A 16,318-nucleotide genomic window follows, 5' to 3' on the forward strand; every position below is an offset into this window, starting at 1 on the left:
TCCTTTTAATTCTAACTAGCAGTTTTATAGGACGGGGCATGGGATGTAAGTGTCATTCTAGGCTATTTAAATACCAGTCATTTCCTCTTCGATGCTCGGTAGGAAGATAGGTACTATTTAGTTTTAGTCCTCAACATCGAAGGCCACACCTCATACATATCTGGTCGAGGCTCTGGATGCACCCTTAATAAACTCTCATATGACATTTGCCACATATGCTGCTCACCCTTGCTTTTGTCGTGCGACATTTAAATACCAATCACAGGCACAAGTCATATCACGCCAAAGCTAAAGGAAATGTTGATCCATGTACATGATAAATTCTTCCGTTTCTTGACTAGCTAAGGTCAATCAACCGAATCAATTTGATCCGTTGCCATCGCCCCGCTTCTCCATGAGACCTGGCGATGGATAATTGTGTAACAATAGACTCTAATTTCGATTCTTGTACGGTCTTTAGGTAGCTTATGACTTCTCATATTTCTGATCGAGGCTATGTCTATGTTAAATATAGCCTTCCACCATTAATGAAATCTCTCTGGTGTACAGTAAGCCTGCCGAGAGAGAGAGTGAAAGTAGTACTGAACAAATCTCTTTGTAAACCCATTTCCCCTATTGATAGGTCTCCCCTGAATTTTCCACAGTACATATGCACACTTCAACCAACTTAATCATTTCTTCCTGCTCAGTACTAGACCTAATCTGTAGATGGATAACTTTTAAATGGTACATCTTGTCATGTGGAGCCGAGCAACATGCAAACAGTTTCGTTGCTCCATAACGAACTTTGAATTTCAAGTACCTATGTACCTATGTACTAAAGATTCAATATTGAAGCTACATGTAGGTATTTACATCGAGAGTACCTAGGTAGGTACCTGTCCTCTTTATGAGGAATGTTTGAAATCAAAGCCTTGATTGAACTGGTGGCCAGATCAAGGAATTTCCATTTTCTAATCAGTAACTTAGGTACGTATTTCTTTATTAATTTATCAGTTAGGAGGTAATATTCTAGCAAGATCAAGATGTGAAATGGGAATAATGTAAGGCAGGAACCAAAATTCATAATCATAGAAGGAATTTTCCTAGAATTGCTTGATTAGGCAATGTAAGTACCTTAAGTACGTACCTCTTAAGCAGAGGGAAGGTGCAATAAATCAAATTTTAATGTACCTTGTTACCTGTCAAACTGATTTAGCAGCTGCTGTGCACTGTCCCAGCCCCGGTTCTTTCCAAAAAAGGTAGGTAGTGTAGTCTAAAAAGCCGGCCTGCTCCGGCCTTGAGACCCACAAATCCGGCCCCACCAGACACCGAACAGTGACTACAAGTGCTGCTCCGGCCTATAAGGAGCCCCGAAAACAATAAAAACACCAATCATTTCAATTCCCAGTACCTCAATACATTCAGTGATTTCCAAAGTTTGTGAATTAGGCAAACTCTGTTGATCAGACACCTGCCCACTTTCTATATCTACTTGCACCTTCCTACCTTTTCCAGCCAGCTGATTTCTCTAGGTTCCCACCCCAACTGCATCTATAAATACAGACTGCATTCCTCCCAAAATTTTCTCTTACCTTTTACTTCTTCCATCAATGTCAACTCCTTGAAGTTCTTCGGATATGGTGCCTTGACCAACAAACCCTTTTCAAGCTCATATTTGGAGAAGACAATTTACATTTCATAATTCGACGCGCAAGACTTCCTGTACTTCGAGTTCTCTTAGTACTTGTTTACTACTTGCGATCTCTTTCGCGGTTAAGAAAGACTTCCAGCAAACTTCTCTTCTTTTCCGCACATAACTTCGTTGTGCCGGAATTACCTAGGCTACCGAGTCCTTCATCTTCTTTCAACACCCAAACCTCGAAAAGCGACTCTTGAGCGTCCTAAGAGTAACTAGCCACAATTTCCCAGTAAGTTCTCTTTCTACCTTAATTGTCTATGTATTAAATCTTCTTGGCGTACATACTAGGACTTTACCTCATTTCTTATTTCACTTGCTAACAATTTAAAGGTTGAAGTTGTTCTTCTTATCAGTCACTTAAGTCGGATATTAGGTCATTCTAACAACATGGCTGCGCAAGGTATGTTTAACCCAAACAGAAAGCTATCAATTTCGATAGTACATAATTATACCTAAAACATCCTTACGTACCTACCTAGGTATGTATTAACCTCATTAACATTCTCCTAGCTCAATTTGCTTGCACCTCTTGCGATTATGTCGCAATGACACGACCCAACCTTTCTGATCACATTCGACGTATGCACATCGGTGTGGATTGCCTCTTTCAGGGGTGCAACGTTCGCGTGACTTCGGAGGCCCTACTCCGCAAGCACATCTCGACAGTACATGGCACTATCGCCGCCGTTGACGACCTCTATGAATGTCCATGGGAGAATTGTACACGAGCCTTCGACACTATTAATAGCCTTCACAGATGTCTATTCTTTCATACCTACGACACCAAGATGGCCAACAATGAAATATCCCAAGAAATTCGTAACTTGTCTAACCAAGTGGCCCAGAACCACGCGGTTGTTACGGCACGATTGGATGGTTTAGATGCCATCGCGACCAGTCTTGCTGCCTTGCATGAATTGACCCAAGCCATCGCCGACAACCAACCCGGTCGTGAGAACGCAGATAAGCAGGGGGAGTAAGGGTAGGAGGGTGGTGGCCGCGCCGCTAAGCGCTCAAGGCCCTAGATGAGAGGAACAGGCCGTTTCAGTTAGAAAGAATGTTCCTGCATATTAGTTGGACTCTGTGGTTTAGCTTCGCTCTGCTTGCGGTTGAAAGGCCTGTTTTTTCTTTGCCTCTATGAGGCTTCGGACACGTTTAATAACTACCTGGCCTGTACGATAGGAACTTATTCTTAGAGGATAATGACCAAGGCTTCAGTGACCCTATCAAGTGCATATTTTAGGCGTAAAGTGATATCCGAGACTCGTAATGCATGTAATCAACAACATTCAATCATGGGGGTAGCTATTTTCTTTTTACGCGGTTATGAACGATACCTACCTAAGTACGGACTAGGACGACCTGATTTATGTCTGAGGGACAACTAATAATTAGTGCATGGACTTGTGACACCTGACATTCCTAAATTAAGCTTTCCCATCGGCGATGCATTTATGTGACCGGTTATCTCGATGACATAGTATATGTGGAAGCAAGTAGCATGTGTGGCTAAATTACTGGATAATTCCCTGTTTAGTCTCTGTTCAACAGTAGCAACCAATCAGCATCTCCAATACGCCATATGACGTAAGAAAGCAGCCACATTGCTTCGACAAGGACCTCTGACTTACTTATTAGGCATTCTTACGTCGACATTAGTATCAGACAATATGAGATGTAGCGATGGATAAGACGCAGGCCCTTCTCTTTTGACATGGGTTTATTTCTCTTTCTCTCAGACTCTAAATTATATTTCCAATATTCCCTCGAGTTCTATATTTCCCGCTGTTTCTGGATACAGGGACGGATCGAACTACAATAAATACAGTAGGAAACATCGCTATGGAGTGGGCAAAGCAGACGTACAACGAGCAATACGAGGCCTGGATGCCCTGGATCGAAGACAACTTCCTCAGGTATTTCACCAAGGATAACAAAGCTAGCTACGCGACTAAAGGTGAGTATCTCTTTCAATTAAATCCCTTTAACATAGTCGTATTCACCCTAAATTATTCCCTACCCTCCCGGAAAGTCGACTCGGACTCGGTCTTGGGCTAACCAGGACGTATCTCACAATAGAACAACTAGACAAGGCCAAAATCACCAATATCGAGCAGGTCAATACGCTGCAGGATGGTGTACACGGCGTAGTCGCTGGACAAGTAGGCCAAGGAGGATTGCTACAGCCAGTCGGGGATCTGGTATCCAAAGAGGGCCTCAATCGCGCCGAGCGAGGCGGAAAAGACGAGCAGGGAGGAATCCTACCTACTTCTATTCCCGGAATTCCCGGAATCCCTGGCCTATCGAAATAAAGGCCGTACATTGAAGACCTCCACGAGGATTGTTACGGGAAACGATGCAGGGTCTTATGTGATATTCGTAAGGGGGGTATGGAGTCGTAATAAAAGAGCTGAAGGTATTCGATATTGGCATGTACTTCATAGGTAGTTTCGGTAAAAAGGTGTAAGCAATTAGGCACAATTCGTTATAAAGTAAACTCCCTAATATATGCATGTAATCTGACATGCATCATCTCCTTGATGTGTGTATCAAGCCACATGCGACATCATGATCCCATTTTAAATAATTACCTAACCTATATTAATTGATGAGGAAGATACCAAGGTTACTTCTATATGCTACAACGTCATATGCACGAAGAATCGAAGACCAGGTATTCGGGACTACCCCTGTAGCAGATCCCGTTGGAGCTTGTGGGCGCGAAGATAATCCTTAAAATCACAACGAGGAGTCCGACGCCCTTTCAGTAAAAGTAAGTTCAATAAGTACCTAATTTATCTCGATATCTTGAGATTTATATAGCTGATGTATTTAAAGGAACCCGAATCTCCGAAAAAAAGAGAAACATGATACTGGATGCTCTAGAGTCTAGAATGCAAACGAGATCTCTGACGGGTCTAAAATGAATGCTCCGAAGGTAACAATGAGCTTCTATTCTAGGTTCGGGCTTCGATGGCTGCTTTAATGGCTATTCGCAAGTCAATATCACGTTTATATTAAATGTTAGTGGGAAATTAACTTACCATCACAGGTAACTTTAGCATCGCCGAATAACATCTTCGTTCCGGGCATGTAGAACATGGGATTGGGAACATCGGCTATTCAAGCATTAGCGCCTTGGCCCTTGCTTCTTTGCAAACGGTTAGGATGAAAACAAAATTCAACTTACCATAGCCACTGGCCATACCGCGTTTCATGACGATAACTTGCTTACTCTTCCAGGCGTGGAGGACAGGCATTCCCGCAATCGGACTACCAGGCTCGAGCGCAATTGGGTTAACCGTATCATTCGCACCGATTACGAGCGTAACATCAGTGTCCCCAAAGTCGTCGTTTATCTCGTCCATCTCCAGTACGATATCATACGGGACGCTTGCCTCTGCTAATAGAACGTTGCACTGTCCGGGCATACGACCTGCGACAGGGTGGATGGCAAATCTAACGTTGATCCCTTTGGCCCGGAGCATACTGGTGATCTCGCTAATAGCATATTGCGCTTTCGCGACCGCCATTCCGTACCCAACTACGATAATGACATTCTCCGCGCTGACGAGAGATTCGGCCGTGTCCTCAACATTCGTCTGCGTTACTGACCCTTCGATCTTGTAGTCTGTTTTTGCTGGCGCCGATATACCACCAAATAGTACATTTGTGAGGCTCCGATTCATTGCCACGCACATGATGTACGAGAGGATTGAACCAGACACGCCTATAAGGGCGCCTACTGTAGTGAGCAATGGGTTCTCCAACATGAAGCCTTCCGCTACCAACGCAAAGCCGCTGTATGCGTTAAGAACCGTGATCACGACTGGCATGTCCGCTCCGCCGATTGCCGATGTCGTAGTAAACCCTTTAGCAAACGACAGTATCGTGTTCGCACTTAGTGCCACAGCAGCGATCATAGGCGAGCCTGGTGCCATAGTGACAAAAGCGCCCATCGTCCCTATGTTAGCGGCAAGCATGCTTGAGTTAATCAGGTGCCGCCCGGGGAGAATCAAAGGCCTCGAAGACATCCTTCCAGCTAACTTCATGAACGCGACGATAGACCCGGTAAACGTGATACCACCAATTAATACCCCGAGGTAGGCTGTGACAAGGTGAAGAGTCGAGATATGAGAAAGGTCACCCATGACGCTGCCGATACTAGTCAATACCGCAGCTAGACCAACAACAGAATGGAGTGCTGCGACTGTCTGAGGAAGATCTGTTGGAGTAATGCGTTTGCCAATGACGAAGCCCAAAATGGCCCCAACCGTGGCGAGAGTACCAAATTGGGTCAACACTTCAGGACTGAACCCTACGGCTAACAGAGAGGCGAGGACACCAGAGCCAACACCGAGGATTCCAAGCAAGTTGCCCATTCTTGCCGTGGCCTGAGATGCCAAGCCGGACAAGGAGCTGATGCAAAGCACTGAGCTGACCATGTATCCCGCTTGCACGAGCCCTGCAGCACCTGTCGAAGCCGCCGCAAGATAACCCCCTCCGAACAGAATACCGGGAATTGCATATAGCCATGGGTACTCCGGTGGATCAGTTGATCCTACTCCTAATTAGCACGTAACAACATATCCACAGGCTAGTTGACATCACATACGCTTAAACATATCTAACATCCTCTTCGTAATTACGAAGCCGCCCGACACGTTTACGAAAGCTAACAGCACAGATGCTGCACCAAGCGCTTGCGGGATGGTTTCAGGGACATAACCACCACCCAAGATGAAAAGACCACCAATACCGACCATTCCTATGACAATACGTCAATAACTCCGAGCTGAGAAGCATTGGGACTGCTTACCAGATATAGCATTGGTGACACTCATCAAGGGGGAATGAAGGGCCGGAGCTACGCCCCAGACAACTCGATATCCGATCAGCGAAGCCAGTGCAAATGTGAAGGCGTTTCCCATGAAGATGGGCCCAGTAAGCTTTCCAAGAGCGAGAGCAGTGCCCATACCAGCAGTGACCGTAGCCACTTCTCGAGATGTCTTCTGGAATGGGGTTACCGCAACGACCTCTTCCTCAGGCTTAGCTGCAGCTTTAGGCGTAGGGGCTGGTGGAGGGGCTGGCCGCGGTGCAGGAGGCAAGATATCTCCTTTATTAGTAACGATAGCACCTCGAACAACTTCGTCGCTCAAATCGATGCCAAATGACTTATCCTGAGGCGACATCGACAGAAGGAACTTGACAATATTATTCGAGTACAGAGTCGACGACTGCGTTGGCAGTCTAGATGGCAAGTCCGTATATCCTTTGACGATGTCAGCAATTCGGTAATTTTTCAACTGACACTTAGCCTAGGTCTTACCAATGATTTTCACGCCGTTGTACGTTATCAGTTTACCAGCTTCGGTCACTTCGCAATTGCCCCCTGCTTCAGCAGCCAAGTCCACGACAACAGAACCAGGTTTCATAACTTCAACCATATCCTTAGTGATTAGCTTGGGTGCTCTCTTTCCAGGGATAAGAGCCGTTGTGATAATAATATCAACGTCTTTGGCCTGCTCAGTGAATAGCTTCATTTCGGCAGCGATAAATTCAGGAGACATTTCTTTAGCGTACCCACCAGCTCCGGATCCATCCTCCTGGATCTCAACTTCGATAAACTCAGCGCCAAGAGATTGGACTTGCTCTCTGGCGGCAGAGCGTGTGTCAAAGCCGCGAACAATGGCGCCCATCCTGCGAGCAGTTGCAATCGCACTCAAACCCGCCACTCCGGCACCGATTACGAGAACCTTACATGGGGGGATTTTCCCCGCGGCAGTGACCTGGCCAGTCAAGAAGCGGCCAAAATTGTTGGACGCTTCTAGAACCGCCTTATAACCGGCAATGTTCGCCATTGAGCTGAGAGCATCAAATACTTGGGCGCGGGAGATACGAGGAATCATGTCCATAGCAAACGATGTAACCTTGCGAGCAGCGAGGCGCTGGACAATATCCTTATTCTGGGCTGGCTGGAGCATTGAGATTATTGTTGCGCCCTCTCTAAGTCGTTCGATTTCCTTGACATTAGGCCCTCGTACTTTAAGTACGATATCCGCTTGTCTCCAGATCTCATCTGTGTCGACTAGAGTAGCGCCAGCTTTCTGGTAAGCTTCATCTGGAAAGTCGGCCAGCGCACCAGCTCCACGCTCTACTAATACATTACGAAAGCCCTTCTTCTTGAGAAGGGCAACATTTTGAGGCGAGATTGCCACGCGTCGCTCATTAGCAAACGTCTCACGAGGCACACCTACAGTGAGATCTGCGTAAGGCGTGGATGGCGTCTCAACAACGGTCGAGTAGGCTATTACCGGAATTGTTCTATTTGCAACATTCCTACCACTGTCGAACGTCTTCTTTGACAGCGCGGGTAGAACTGCGGGCTTCCTAGCATGAGTGCTATTCCACTGTCGTCGACAGCTTACAGCTACCGCTCGAGATTGTGCCGTACAGTCTATATATTCCGTCTACTTAGTATATACTGCGGGAAAGGAGAATATGCTGAGATGTCTGGACACCTCCTCATATCCCATGCATTGGAACGAACCTAGGACATGTGATATGGCGCGACGTGTAAGGCCCTCTGTCGCACGAGGCGAAGCGGGATTGGCGACCAGCGCCGGCCGGAGCAATGACCAAGACATCATATTGACAAGACGCAACAAATGTCTGCCATGCAGCGCAATTTCAAGGCTTCATTTGTCATCCGCTATACCTCCCTGCGAGCTCCTAGAACGATATCACATTACGAGGAGAAGCATAGAAAAAAAGGAAGTTGGAATGTCGCAAGAGGCAAGAAGTACAGGAGGTCAGTAGAAGAGAAGGGTTCATGCCACGCGACCAAATAGGAATAAGAGCAGCAACTAGGGAGGACAAATGAGAATACCCAGTCAAGCTTCAGGTATGTATATTTGATAATAGATGCCCGAGCCTTCCTTTCATCCTCCACTCGAACCTACCATCCCCCGCTTCCAGGGATCCCGGCTACATGGAACTACCAATATTCAAATAATAGGTTGATAGTTGTTGGCATAGCAGTCTGGATCATCTGAACAGTCGGCGAAACAAGCCGCACCAATCAATGGCTTAGGGTTTCTAGGCTGTGTTCTTTGTGGTCGGTATAAAAGAACAGCCGATGTAGGAAAAAGAAAGAAAAAAGTGATATGTCTAAATCACATCCCACATCGAACGACGCGTTTAGGAGAGTACATCGAGTACATGAAGATTCTGCCTAAGTCGTCAGTCGTGTTCGACAAAGGTTACGCAAGTTGTGCATGTGGGCGTCTTGTGAGAGGTTGACTGGGGGCGAGTCGATGAGACGTAGACCCGCAAAGGATATCCTGATTAAGCAAGTGGGGCACGTTCCGTGGCAGGGCATGCGGAGAAGGTGGGTTTGCGGGCACCAATCAGTAATGACACGGGAAGCTAGCTGCCTCATCTGTTATATGAATATTCAGCTTACAGGGGACGGTAAAAGATAAAGTTCCTGCAGCTGAAGTCATAGGCTTTACCTTAGGTACACTCAATAACTGCCAAATACGGCACTGGTATAAGTGTGCAAGGAACATATCAGGTAATGAGGCTCTTCTCAGTTATAATGATAGTATCTCTAACCCATTCCTTAGATATCAAAGTACAATCCCCCATTCCCAGAACTGATGAATCCAATTATATGAATCCAATTATAAAGCTCAACACGTCGATCCCAATTAGTTCAGCCTGTTCAGTCTGTTCATCGACTCCCACCAACATCATCTTCATTTAGTATACTTATCAACTTGCTCGTTGGTCCATTCCCAGAATTTCTTGGCCGTGCCATTTCCGCCCTCTTCTTCGGTCTTAGTCGCCTCTAACAAGTCCTTTCGAACCGAGCGAATTCGCCCCCACGGAATCACTATATACAAGTCGGGAGTTAGCTATCATACACCTCAAATTCCCCAAGGCAATTTTCACTAAATAGGTAGCTACTTACCCCAACTTCCGGTCTTCTCAATGGTAATGTCGGGAGACAGGCCGGCATACAAGAGAGTATAGGCACCATTAATAGAGGGGTATGTTATGAGCGCTGTGACAATATTCATAAAGCCTGATTGGTCGCGGTATAAATCCGAAGCGAGATTTCCAGGGTTTAACGGAATGCTAATGACACCGTCGGCCTTATATCGCTTGGCGAACTCGACGCCGTGCAGCCAGTTACCGGTCTTGCTAAGGCCATATTTTATGAGGTATGATTTGTCATCGTGATAGTCTAAGTTGCTCATATCGATACCGATCGACTTTATACCGATCAGGTCTGCGGCCGAAGACGATACCCAGATTACGCGAGATGTTCCCTCCGTCTTAGCTGTTGAGATGAGAATCGGCGTCAAAAACTTCGTAAACGCGTATGTTCCGATGCTGTTCACACCAAGATGATATTCGTAACCCTGAGGCGTCTTACTGGGCTCTGGAAGTGGGTTCTGGACACCAGCATTGTTAAATAGGACATCGAGTTTCTTTTCCTTCGAGAGAAACTCGTCGGCTGATGCCTTTATCGTAGTTAAGTCACCAAGGTCCAACTTCAGGAAGCTTAGGCCCCCTTTCGAGTTAGGGAAGGCTTTGCTGATTTCGTCGATTGCCTTTTCGGCCTTTTCTTGGGAACGTGCGGCAATGTAGACTTTCGCATTCTTAGAATAGAGAATCCTGGCGGTTTCTTTACCTACGCCCGCGGTTGAACCGGTAACGATGCAAACCTGTAAACCGAGCAAGTAAGCATTATGTTCTACAACCCGTCTTAAATATAATATAGGAAGACATGCTACTTACCTTGCCATGGAGATCGGATATGTTTTTCTCAGTAAACCCCGGCTTAGGAGGGAAGAACTGAGTTACGGCGCTTGAAAACTGGGCACCCATTGCGCTGGCTATAATTCAATCAACGATAATACGGGTTTAAAATATAACATAGCTTGACTACTCAAGGATTCTAATTCATGGTACCTAATAACTACCTTTATAAGTTTCCCATACTTCCCTTTATTAATCGAACTCAGCCACGCCACGTACGTTTCTATTTCCGAACTGTCTCATCAGCTCATGAAGTTAAGATCATCTCATGCTGATAGGTTCTACGAATCCAACCAATCAAGTTTCGTAGTTTCCGAGCACACCAATCGCAGTGCCGGATTCAGATGTGGGGCTAATAAAGGCCCCTGCCGTGAACGTTCCCCGGGAGCCCGATCATAACGATAGAGTCCCGTTTATACTATTCGATCATAGCACAATTCTTTACAAGCCGCTCATGTTCACACTCTTAGCTCGGACTATTAAAGCCGCTAGTTCCGTCCAAGGATTTATAAAATTAGAGCTGCGTTAGAAATACCAGCCGGTATTACCTAGTATCAATAAGCCGCTTATCTGTATCAATTGGGTAGAGAGGTACCTAGGTCGTCGGATTAAATCATTGGCTTTAAGTCTTGAAAGAGTAATCTGTACCTAGTAATAGGGGAGTAATCTCCTTTAAGGTAATATGATAGTTACATATTATAAATCTAATCAAATATAGAGTTTTAGGTAAATCATCAATCAAACTGGAACAGAAAAGAGCGGATTTTATAGGGGTTGGTTGTTTACTCCCTTCAATGTTAAAGAGCAAGCCAACTAATAAAGAAAACAGTAAATCGACCAGTGTGACGTATAGGGAGTTTTGTAGACCGTCTGGGGGTAAATCTGAGACTTAGCAGACAAAGAAGTAAGGTAGGCAATACCCATAAAACTTAGTATATAAGGCTCGTAACTGTTTCTTACTTACTCAACTTTCATTGTATCAGTTTCATAGCATAATCCCTTTCAAAAAGAGTAGATTCAGCGGGTCAGTTTAGCTTAACGATGGTGACGATAGAAACGTTTCATGATGAGAGGTTCTATAAAAGTAAAGGATGGATATATGACTGCTTTCTAGAGAATATGACATTATAAAAGATAAGATTATTTAACAATGAACACATTACTAGGCTGTAATGACTATATAAGAGTATGAGTAGAAACACGACAAAGGTGGTGTTCTACTTGATGTATCGGGTGGTAAGCGGATGTCATGTTTGACCAAGAACATAATTTCCAACTCATGATGAACAAGGGCTTTATGTGGTAGTCCTATACACAGCTACGTCCAAACCTCCGGCTGTGTACTTAAACGTCCTTGGGGATGGCATATACATTCTACCTAATCTTACCACCTGACGTTTATTAAGGGCCCGTTGCTTACTCTCCCTGGGAAGATCGTGACATGTACAATGCTATCTGTTCTACAACTTGATAGGTAACACATCTATCACATAAGGTAAACACATCCTCCGTCGCCAACCTCATAATAATGTACGTTAGTTACAATACATTATGTTTGTTTAGGAAAGACGAAGCGTACGGATGATCACATCCTTGTCAGTTCACCAACAACTAGATTGCCCTTGATCAAGTTCTCTGTTACACATACTGTTGATAGATGTTGTTGAGCCACAGCTTTGGGCATATATATATGCCATATCCCCCGATTATGTAAGAATACTTTTACCATTCGCTCCTTTACCCTCGGGGTTTAATTGATACTGATTTCGTAGCCCATTACCGTGCAACGAAACTATCACTCATGTGTTATCACGTCACTCTGGAAATCTGCTGCGAGGAGGAATTTTCAAATGCCTTCCCAAATACCCTTCTACTAGTGAGGTTCTTCGTCCTCTGCCACGCAGCGAAGATAACTTGGGCACTCCAGGAACTTGAACGTGGCGGGCCGCCCCGTCCCCCGATGCCACTGGCTTGTACCGAGAACTGCCCAAACTTTGACCCCGCATATGTTAGACTTGAACGTGTATTCTTCACTAGGTGCGAGAATTGTGTTAGAACAAAGGGCCCAGAGAAATATGGACTCAATGATGATGATATGCCTATCATTATACACCATGATAAGCTTCTCCGTGATCAGCTCCATGAGGCAATCGCTTTTAAACCATACGATGAAGTAGTATTGCGGCTTTATATCGACTTTAATATCCACGAACGATGGATATTAAGCGGCTCGCGATGGACCGTGGCTCATATACATATCGGAGGGAATGATCCACTAGGTCCGAACCCGACGTATGATTTAGAGGGCGTGAGATGGTGGCTGGAACAGAGGATTGGCGGCATACGTCAAGATGTATTAGAATGGCTTAATAGTCTTCCACCATCAACGTTCGGCCCCGATGGGCCACAGCCATCATGGGCCGAAAAACGTTGCCCCTCACTAACTAGTAAATGTCCTTCACTAGATGAGGATTCCGACCCGTCACTCAATGGTGAGGACGATGAGGAAGATGATACTGAAGATGATGAGTACTACCGTCCGCAATCAAGAGCGAGTGTAAGTTCGGATTCGTCGATGGAGGGCTATGAGTGGTACGACAATTGGGCAGAAAATCACCCCTATTTACCTACCACCTGCACCTATGAAGAATTTCGTGCCCTGCAAGCAAGTCGCCGGAAGGGTAACTCGTAACCTCAAGGTTTGACTGGAGTAATACCCGAAGCGAAACCATGGAGAGCATAGCATTATCGCCTAGGCCTTGAATCTTTAAACACAACCCCAAGGTTATGATAAGTAGCGTAAAGGCTACGAAGTCGCCGAGTCGAAAGTATTGATATGGCATAGTTAACTAGAATCACGAACGATCACTGGAGATTTGCTAAATGATGCTTAACGGTGTTTATTGTATCGAAGGGATACCTCTCGATATTTAAATAAGCCAACGTGCCCTATTGGCATGACTGCGACTGTTAGCATAGCGTGTGCTTTCCTACTTTATGCCTCATTCTATTAGATTATTAGTAGTATCAAATCCCAATACAGATGTTTTCGACTCCTATATTTTTCCCGCACTTCTCTTCTCCAATATCCCTAGCAGTCCCTTATCATAAACCTCTTAAGCAGAGCGGACAGCGCAGTCGACCTCCTGGACGAAGTCGTGGGTCCATTCCGAGGTGGCGGGGAGGTCGTTCAGAGTCGCGCACTGGGGCACGAAGTTGACAGGGGCGCAGTTCTCCGGCAGAGTCTCGCCCTCATACACGTACCGCACGACTTGAATGTTTGCGCGCACGTAGCCGATGAATCGGTCGCATATGGCGTAGTAGCCGGGTGCGAGACCACTGAGCGCCACCGAGTCTCCGGACTTCTCAATCGTAAGTCCGTTGCTGCCGCCGCCCACATTGATGCTCGCGTCGTGCTCGCCAGGGTAGGTAGCATCGGTGCTTTCCGAGTCTTGTACGATGAAGCCCCACGGGAAGTCAGTCCCCAAGTCGTTCAGAACGTCAACCCAGCCCTGTGCTTCTGTGCCGTTGCTGTAGTAAGGCGTGGAAGTGTCAGGGTTGCTCGTAGATACAACCGCGATATTCTGACCAGCGCCGACGTGGATGCCGGAAAGGTAAGTGCCCGCAACGGAAGGTTCTAAATCCTTGGTCTGGTCTCGGAGCTCTGCCTTGAGGTGGAAACCTTTAGATCTGGAGAGTTGTTGGGTAGCCCGAGGCACTGGAGTAGCACCGGCGAGGGCGAGGAAGGTAAGAGGTGTGATGATTGAGGCGAGCATTTTGAATATTATGTGATATTTAGTACGATATTAAGGGTATGAAATATCAATTAAATGTATTAGGTATTAATATGTAATTTGTTTGAAGTATTGGTTGATTGAAAGATGGTTTTTTTTTCTTTATTCGAGAGAGATCATCCCGACCTTATATGTATTCCCCTGGCGGTCGTAACCGAACATCTGTCGTGGCGATGCACGAGCCCGAGCTAGTTACATAGAGACCAATTCCGATAGAGAATCACATTTCCAATTCTTCATCGGGAACGTCAAGGCATCTCGGACAACGCGAGCCAACAATTGTCAAAATTGTCAACACGAAAGCTGCGGTCACCCGTCAGCGGCCTAAGTAAGAATGTCTTGAGATCGTAGACCCACGTATATTATAAAGATGTCTGCTGATTGGACGAAAACTAATTTTTCCTTCATCCATGTAGATCTGGACTGTGTTTGTTTAGAGGCTGAGCTTGAGATCACGAGGCGGCGCGGTAACTGTGCCGTTGGACAGCCGCCGACCAATCCGAATGAAGTCGATCACGTCTCGATTAGTCTTTTTCTTAAAATAGCGCGGTACGACGCATGATATGTTGTATTACTGCTAGGCAATATTTGGGGTTTAGTGAGTGGTTTCTGAGTTATGACAATAGAGGTAACCTAGAGAACTAGGAGGTATCGTGATATATTTCATACTATGTACCACTACTGCTAGATACATACTCTTCATCACAACAGCTATACGCCACGAGAAGAGCCGTGACATCATGGAAAAGGTATTTGATTAATAATTGGCGGAAATGAGATACTATTCAAAATATTCCGTACGTCATTGACCTTTTGTTACCCCCTGAGACAGTGCGCAAATGGACTAGGGCAATCAATGGCTAGAGCATACGATAGAAACCAAAGGATCACCCATAGAATAGGCTAATAAGCATAAGCAGAGTAGAATTCGGATTACATGTAACTAACGAGTGACGTTGCATACTACGACTTTTAGCTTGCGTTAACCACACAGCGGCCATCCCGTCAAGTAGGTGGATGTCTTAACAAACTCCCATTTCACCCCTTTCCGTATGCTTAAATCCTATCCCGTGCTCATGCGTTGATGCAAGGCTTGTCGCAATGGGCGATGAAGTTGGTGTCAGCGTCGTTGCGGCATTTGCTACTGCAGGCACACAAGAGCTCAACGCTAGACGGCTGCTCGTTCATGCAGACAAAGACAGCCTCGGAAACGTTTGTCTTGGGCTTGCTATTTGTGCAGAGCTCCGAGAGGCCATTGCAATAAGCCTTGCTGATATCATTAGGTGCAAAATCTATACAAGTTAGTAAGTAAATATTTCCCTAGTTCGACTACCCTCCCGCCGGGGATCGTACTATGACCGCTTTCAGTGAGCATATAGCCACAGTAGGTATAGCCTTTACCACACTTTGGACCAATGCCCTGGGAACCGCTTGGTACAGGGGCCACGCCGGATGTAGACGAAGAGGCTCCAGCCGGAAAAGGAGACTGGCCGATTGACGAAGTGAAAGGCGTGAGCGAAGAACCCGCCGAGTCAACCCGCGGAACCGGTCCTCTCAAAGCCAGAGAAGAACCGGCTAATAGGCCGGGACCGAGAAGAATGACGTGAAATTTCATACTGGAGCAGAGGGGAACTGCACCAAGGACGTGCTTAATGTATGGCAGTTCTTAGCTAAACGAGACGAGGTTATTGATGACTTCGCAGTGACCCCTAAATATCGCATCATCCATCGCCTTATATAGAGCTGTCTCGAATGAATATATACAATAATAGAATACGAAGCAATACTATGATTCCAGTGCAGCAATTGCCACAAGCGGCAGACGACCCAGATGTCCAAAGACTACGACACGTCTCTGGTGAGACATCTTCGTGATATGATCGGATGCCTCATGCGGAAGTGAAAAGCGAACCATGAGAGTGACAGCCGCCCTATATTGACTATCTATGTATATCTTAGATGGACTGTAAAGTTGGTTTATCTCAATATGTTCGTGCTGCATTGCGCGGGGACA

At 45.9% G+C, this 16,318-nt stretch overlaps 7 protein-coding genes across 7 annotated transcripts; 3 read left to right on the forward strand and 4 right to left on the reverse strand.

Moving 5' to 3' along the window:
• Positions 1-2,068: 2,068 nt before the first annotated feature.
• Positions 2,069-2,661, forward strand: F4813DRAFT_385650 (uncharacterized protein; the record flags this gene model as incomplete). Its single annotated transcript, XM_049246283.1, has 2 exons — positions 2,069-2,081; positions 2,192-2,661. The coding sequence occupies 2 exons, from the start codon at positions 2,069-2,071 to the stop codon at positions 2,659-2,661; spliced, it is 483 nt and encodes a 160-aa protein (XP_049103080.1).
• A 682-nt stretch (positions 2,662-3,343) lies between these two features.
• Positions 3,344-4,153, forward strand: F4813DRAFT_218342 (uncharacterized protein). Its single transcript, XM_049239765.1, has 2 exons — positions 3,344-3,638; positions 3,761-4,153. Exons 1-2 carry the CDS (start codon positions 3,524-3,526, stop codon positions 3,991-3,993), a joined length of 348 nt encoding a protein of 115 aa, XP_049103081.1. The 5' UTR covers positions 3,344-3,523; the 3' UTR covers positions 3,994-4,153.
• An 81-nt stretch (positions 4,154-4,234) lies between these two features.
• Positions 4,235-8,623, reverse strand: F4813DRAFT_218353 (NAD(P) transhydrogenase mitochondrial precursor). The gene is made up of 7 exons (XM_049239767.1): positions 8,232-8,623; positions 7,011-8,138; positions 6,501-6,953; positions 6,297-6,449; positions 4,872-6,242; positions 4,726-4,800; positions 4,235-4,670 (listed from the first exon to the last, which is right to left on the reverse strand). The coding sequence occupies exons 1-7, from the start codon at positions 8,329-8,331 to the stop codon at positions 4,639-4,641; spliced, it is 3,312 nt and encodes a 1,103-aa protein (XP_049103082.1). The 5' UTR covers positions 8,332-8,623; the 3' UTR covers positions 4,235-4,638.
• Positions 8,624-9,241: 618 nt separating this feature from the next.
• Positions 9,242-10,701, reverse strand: F4813DRAFT_218346 (short-chain dehydrogenase). The gene is made up of 3 exons (XM_049239766.1): positions 10,490-10,701; positions 9,657-10,416; positions 9,242-9,578 (listed from the first exon to the last, which is right to left on the reverse strand). The coding sequence occupies exons 1-3, from the start codon at positions 10,577-10,579 to the stop codon at positions 9,442-9,444; spliced, it is 987 nt and encodes a 328-aa protein (XP_049103083.1). The 5' UTR covers positions 10,580-10,701; the 3' UTR covers positions 9,242-9,441.
• Positions 10,702-11,961: 1,260 nt separating this feature from the next.
• F4813DRAFT_399193 (uncharacterized protein) lies at positions 11,962-13,414 on the forward strand. Its single transcript, XM_049248146.1, has one exon. The coding sequence runs from the start codon at positions 12,312-12,314 to the stop codon at positions 13,200-13,202; it is 891 nt and encodes a 296-aa protein (XP_049103084.1). The 5' UTR covers positions 11,962-12,311; the 3' UTR covers positions 13,203-13,414.
• Positions 13,395-14,404, reverse strand: F4813DRAFT_346505 (uncharacterized protein). Its single transcript, XM_049241849.1, has one exon. It carries the CDS (start codon positions 14,284-14,286, stop codon positions 13,627-13,629), a length of 660 nt encoding a protein of 219 aa, XP_049103085.1. The 5' UTR covers positions 14,287-14,404; the 3' UTR covers positions 13,395-13,626.
• A 544-nt stretch (positions 14,405-14,948) lies between these two features.
• On the reverse strand, positions 14,949-16,105 carry F4813DRAFT_218445 (uncharacterized protein). The gene is made up of 2 exons (XM_049239768.1): positions 15,658-16,105; positions 14,949-15,596 (listed from the first exon to the last, which is right to left on the reverse strand). The coding sequence occupies exons 1-2, from the start codon at positions 15,917-15,919 to the stop codon at positions 15,379-15,381; spliced, it is 480 nt and encodes a 159-aa protein (XP_049103086.1). The 5' UTR covers positions 15,920-16,105; the 3' UTR covers positions 14,949-15,378.
• Between the last annotated feature and the right edge of the window lie 213 nt (positions 16,106-16,318).

The sequence above is a fragment of the Daldinia decipiens genome, assembly GCF_022478715.1.
Source record: "Daldinia decipiens strain CBS 113046 unplaced genomic scaffold F4813scaffold_4, whole genome shotgun sequence".
NCBI lineage: Eukaryota > Fungi > Ascomycota > Sordariomycetes > Xylariales > Hypoxylaceae > Daldinia > Daldinia decipiens.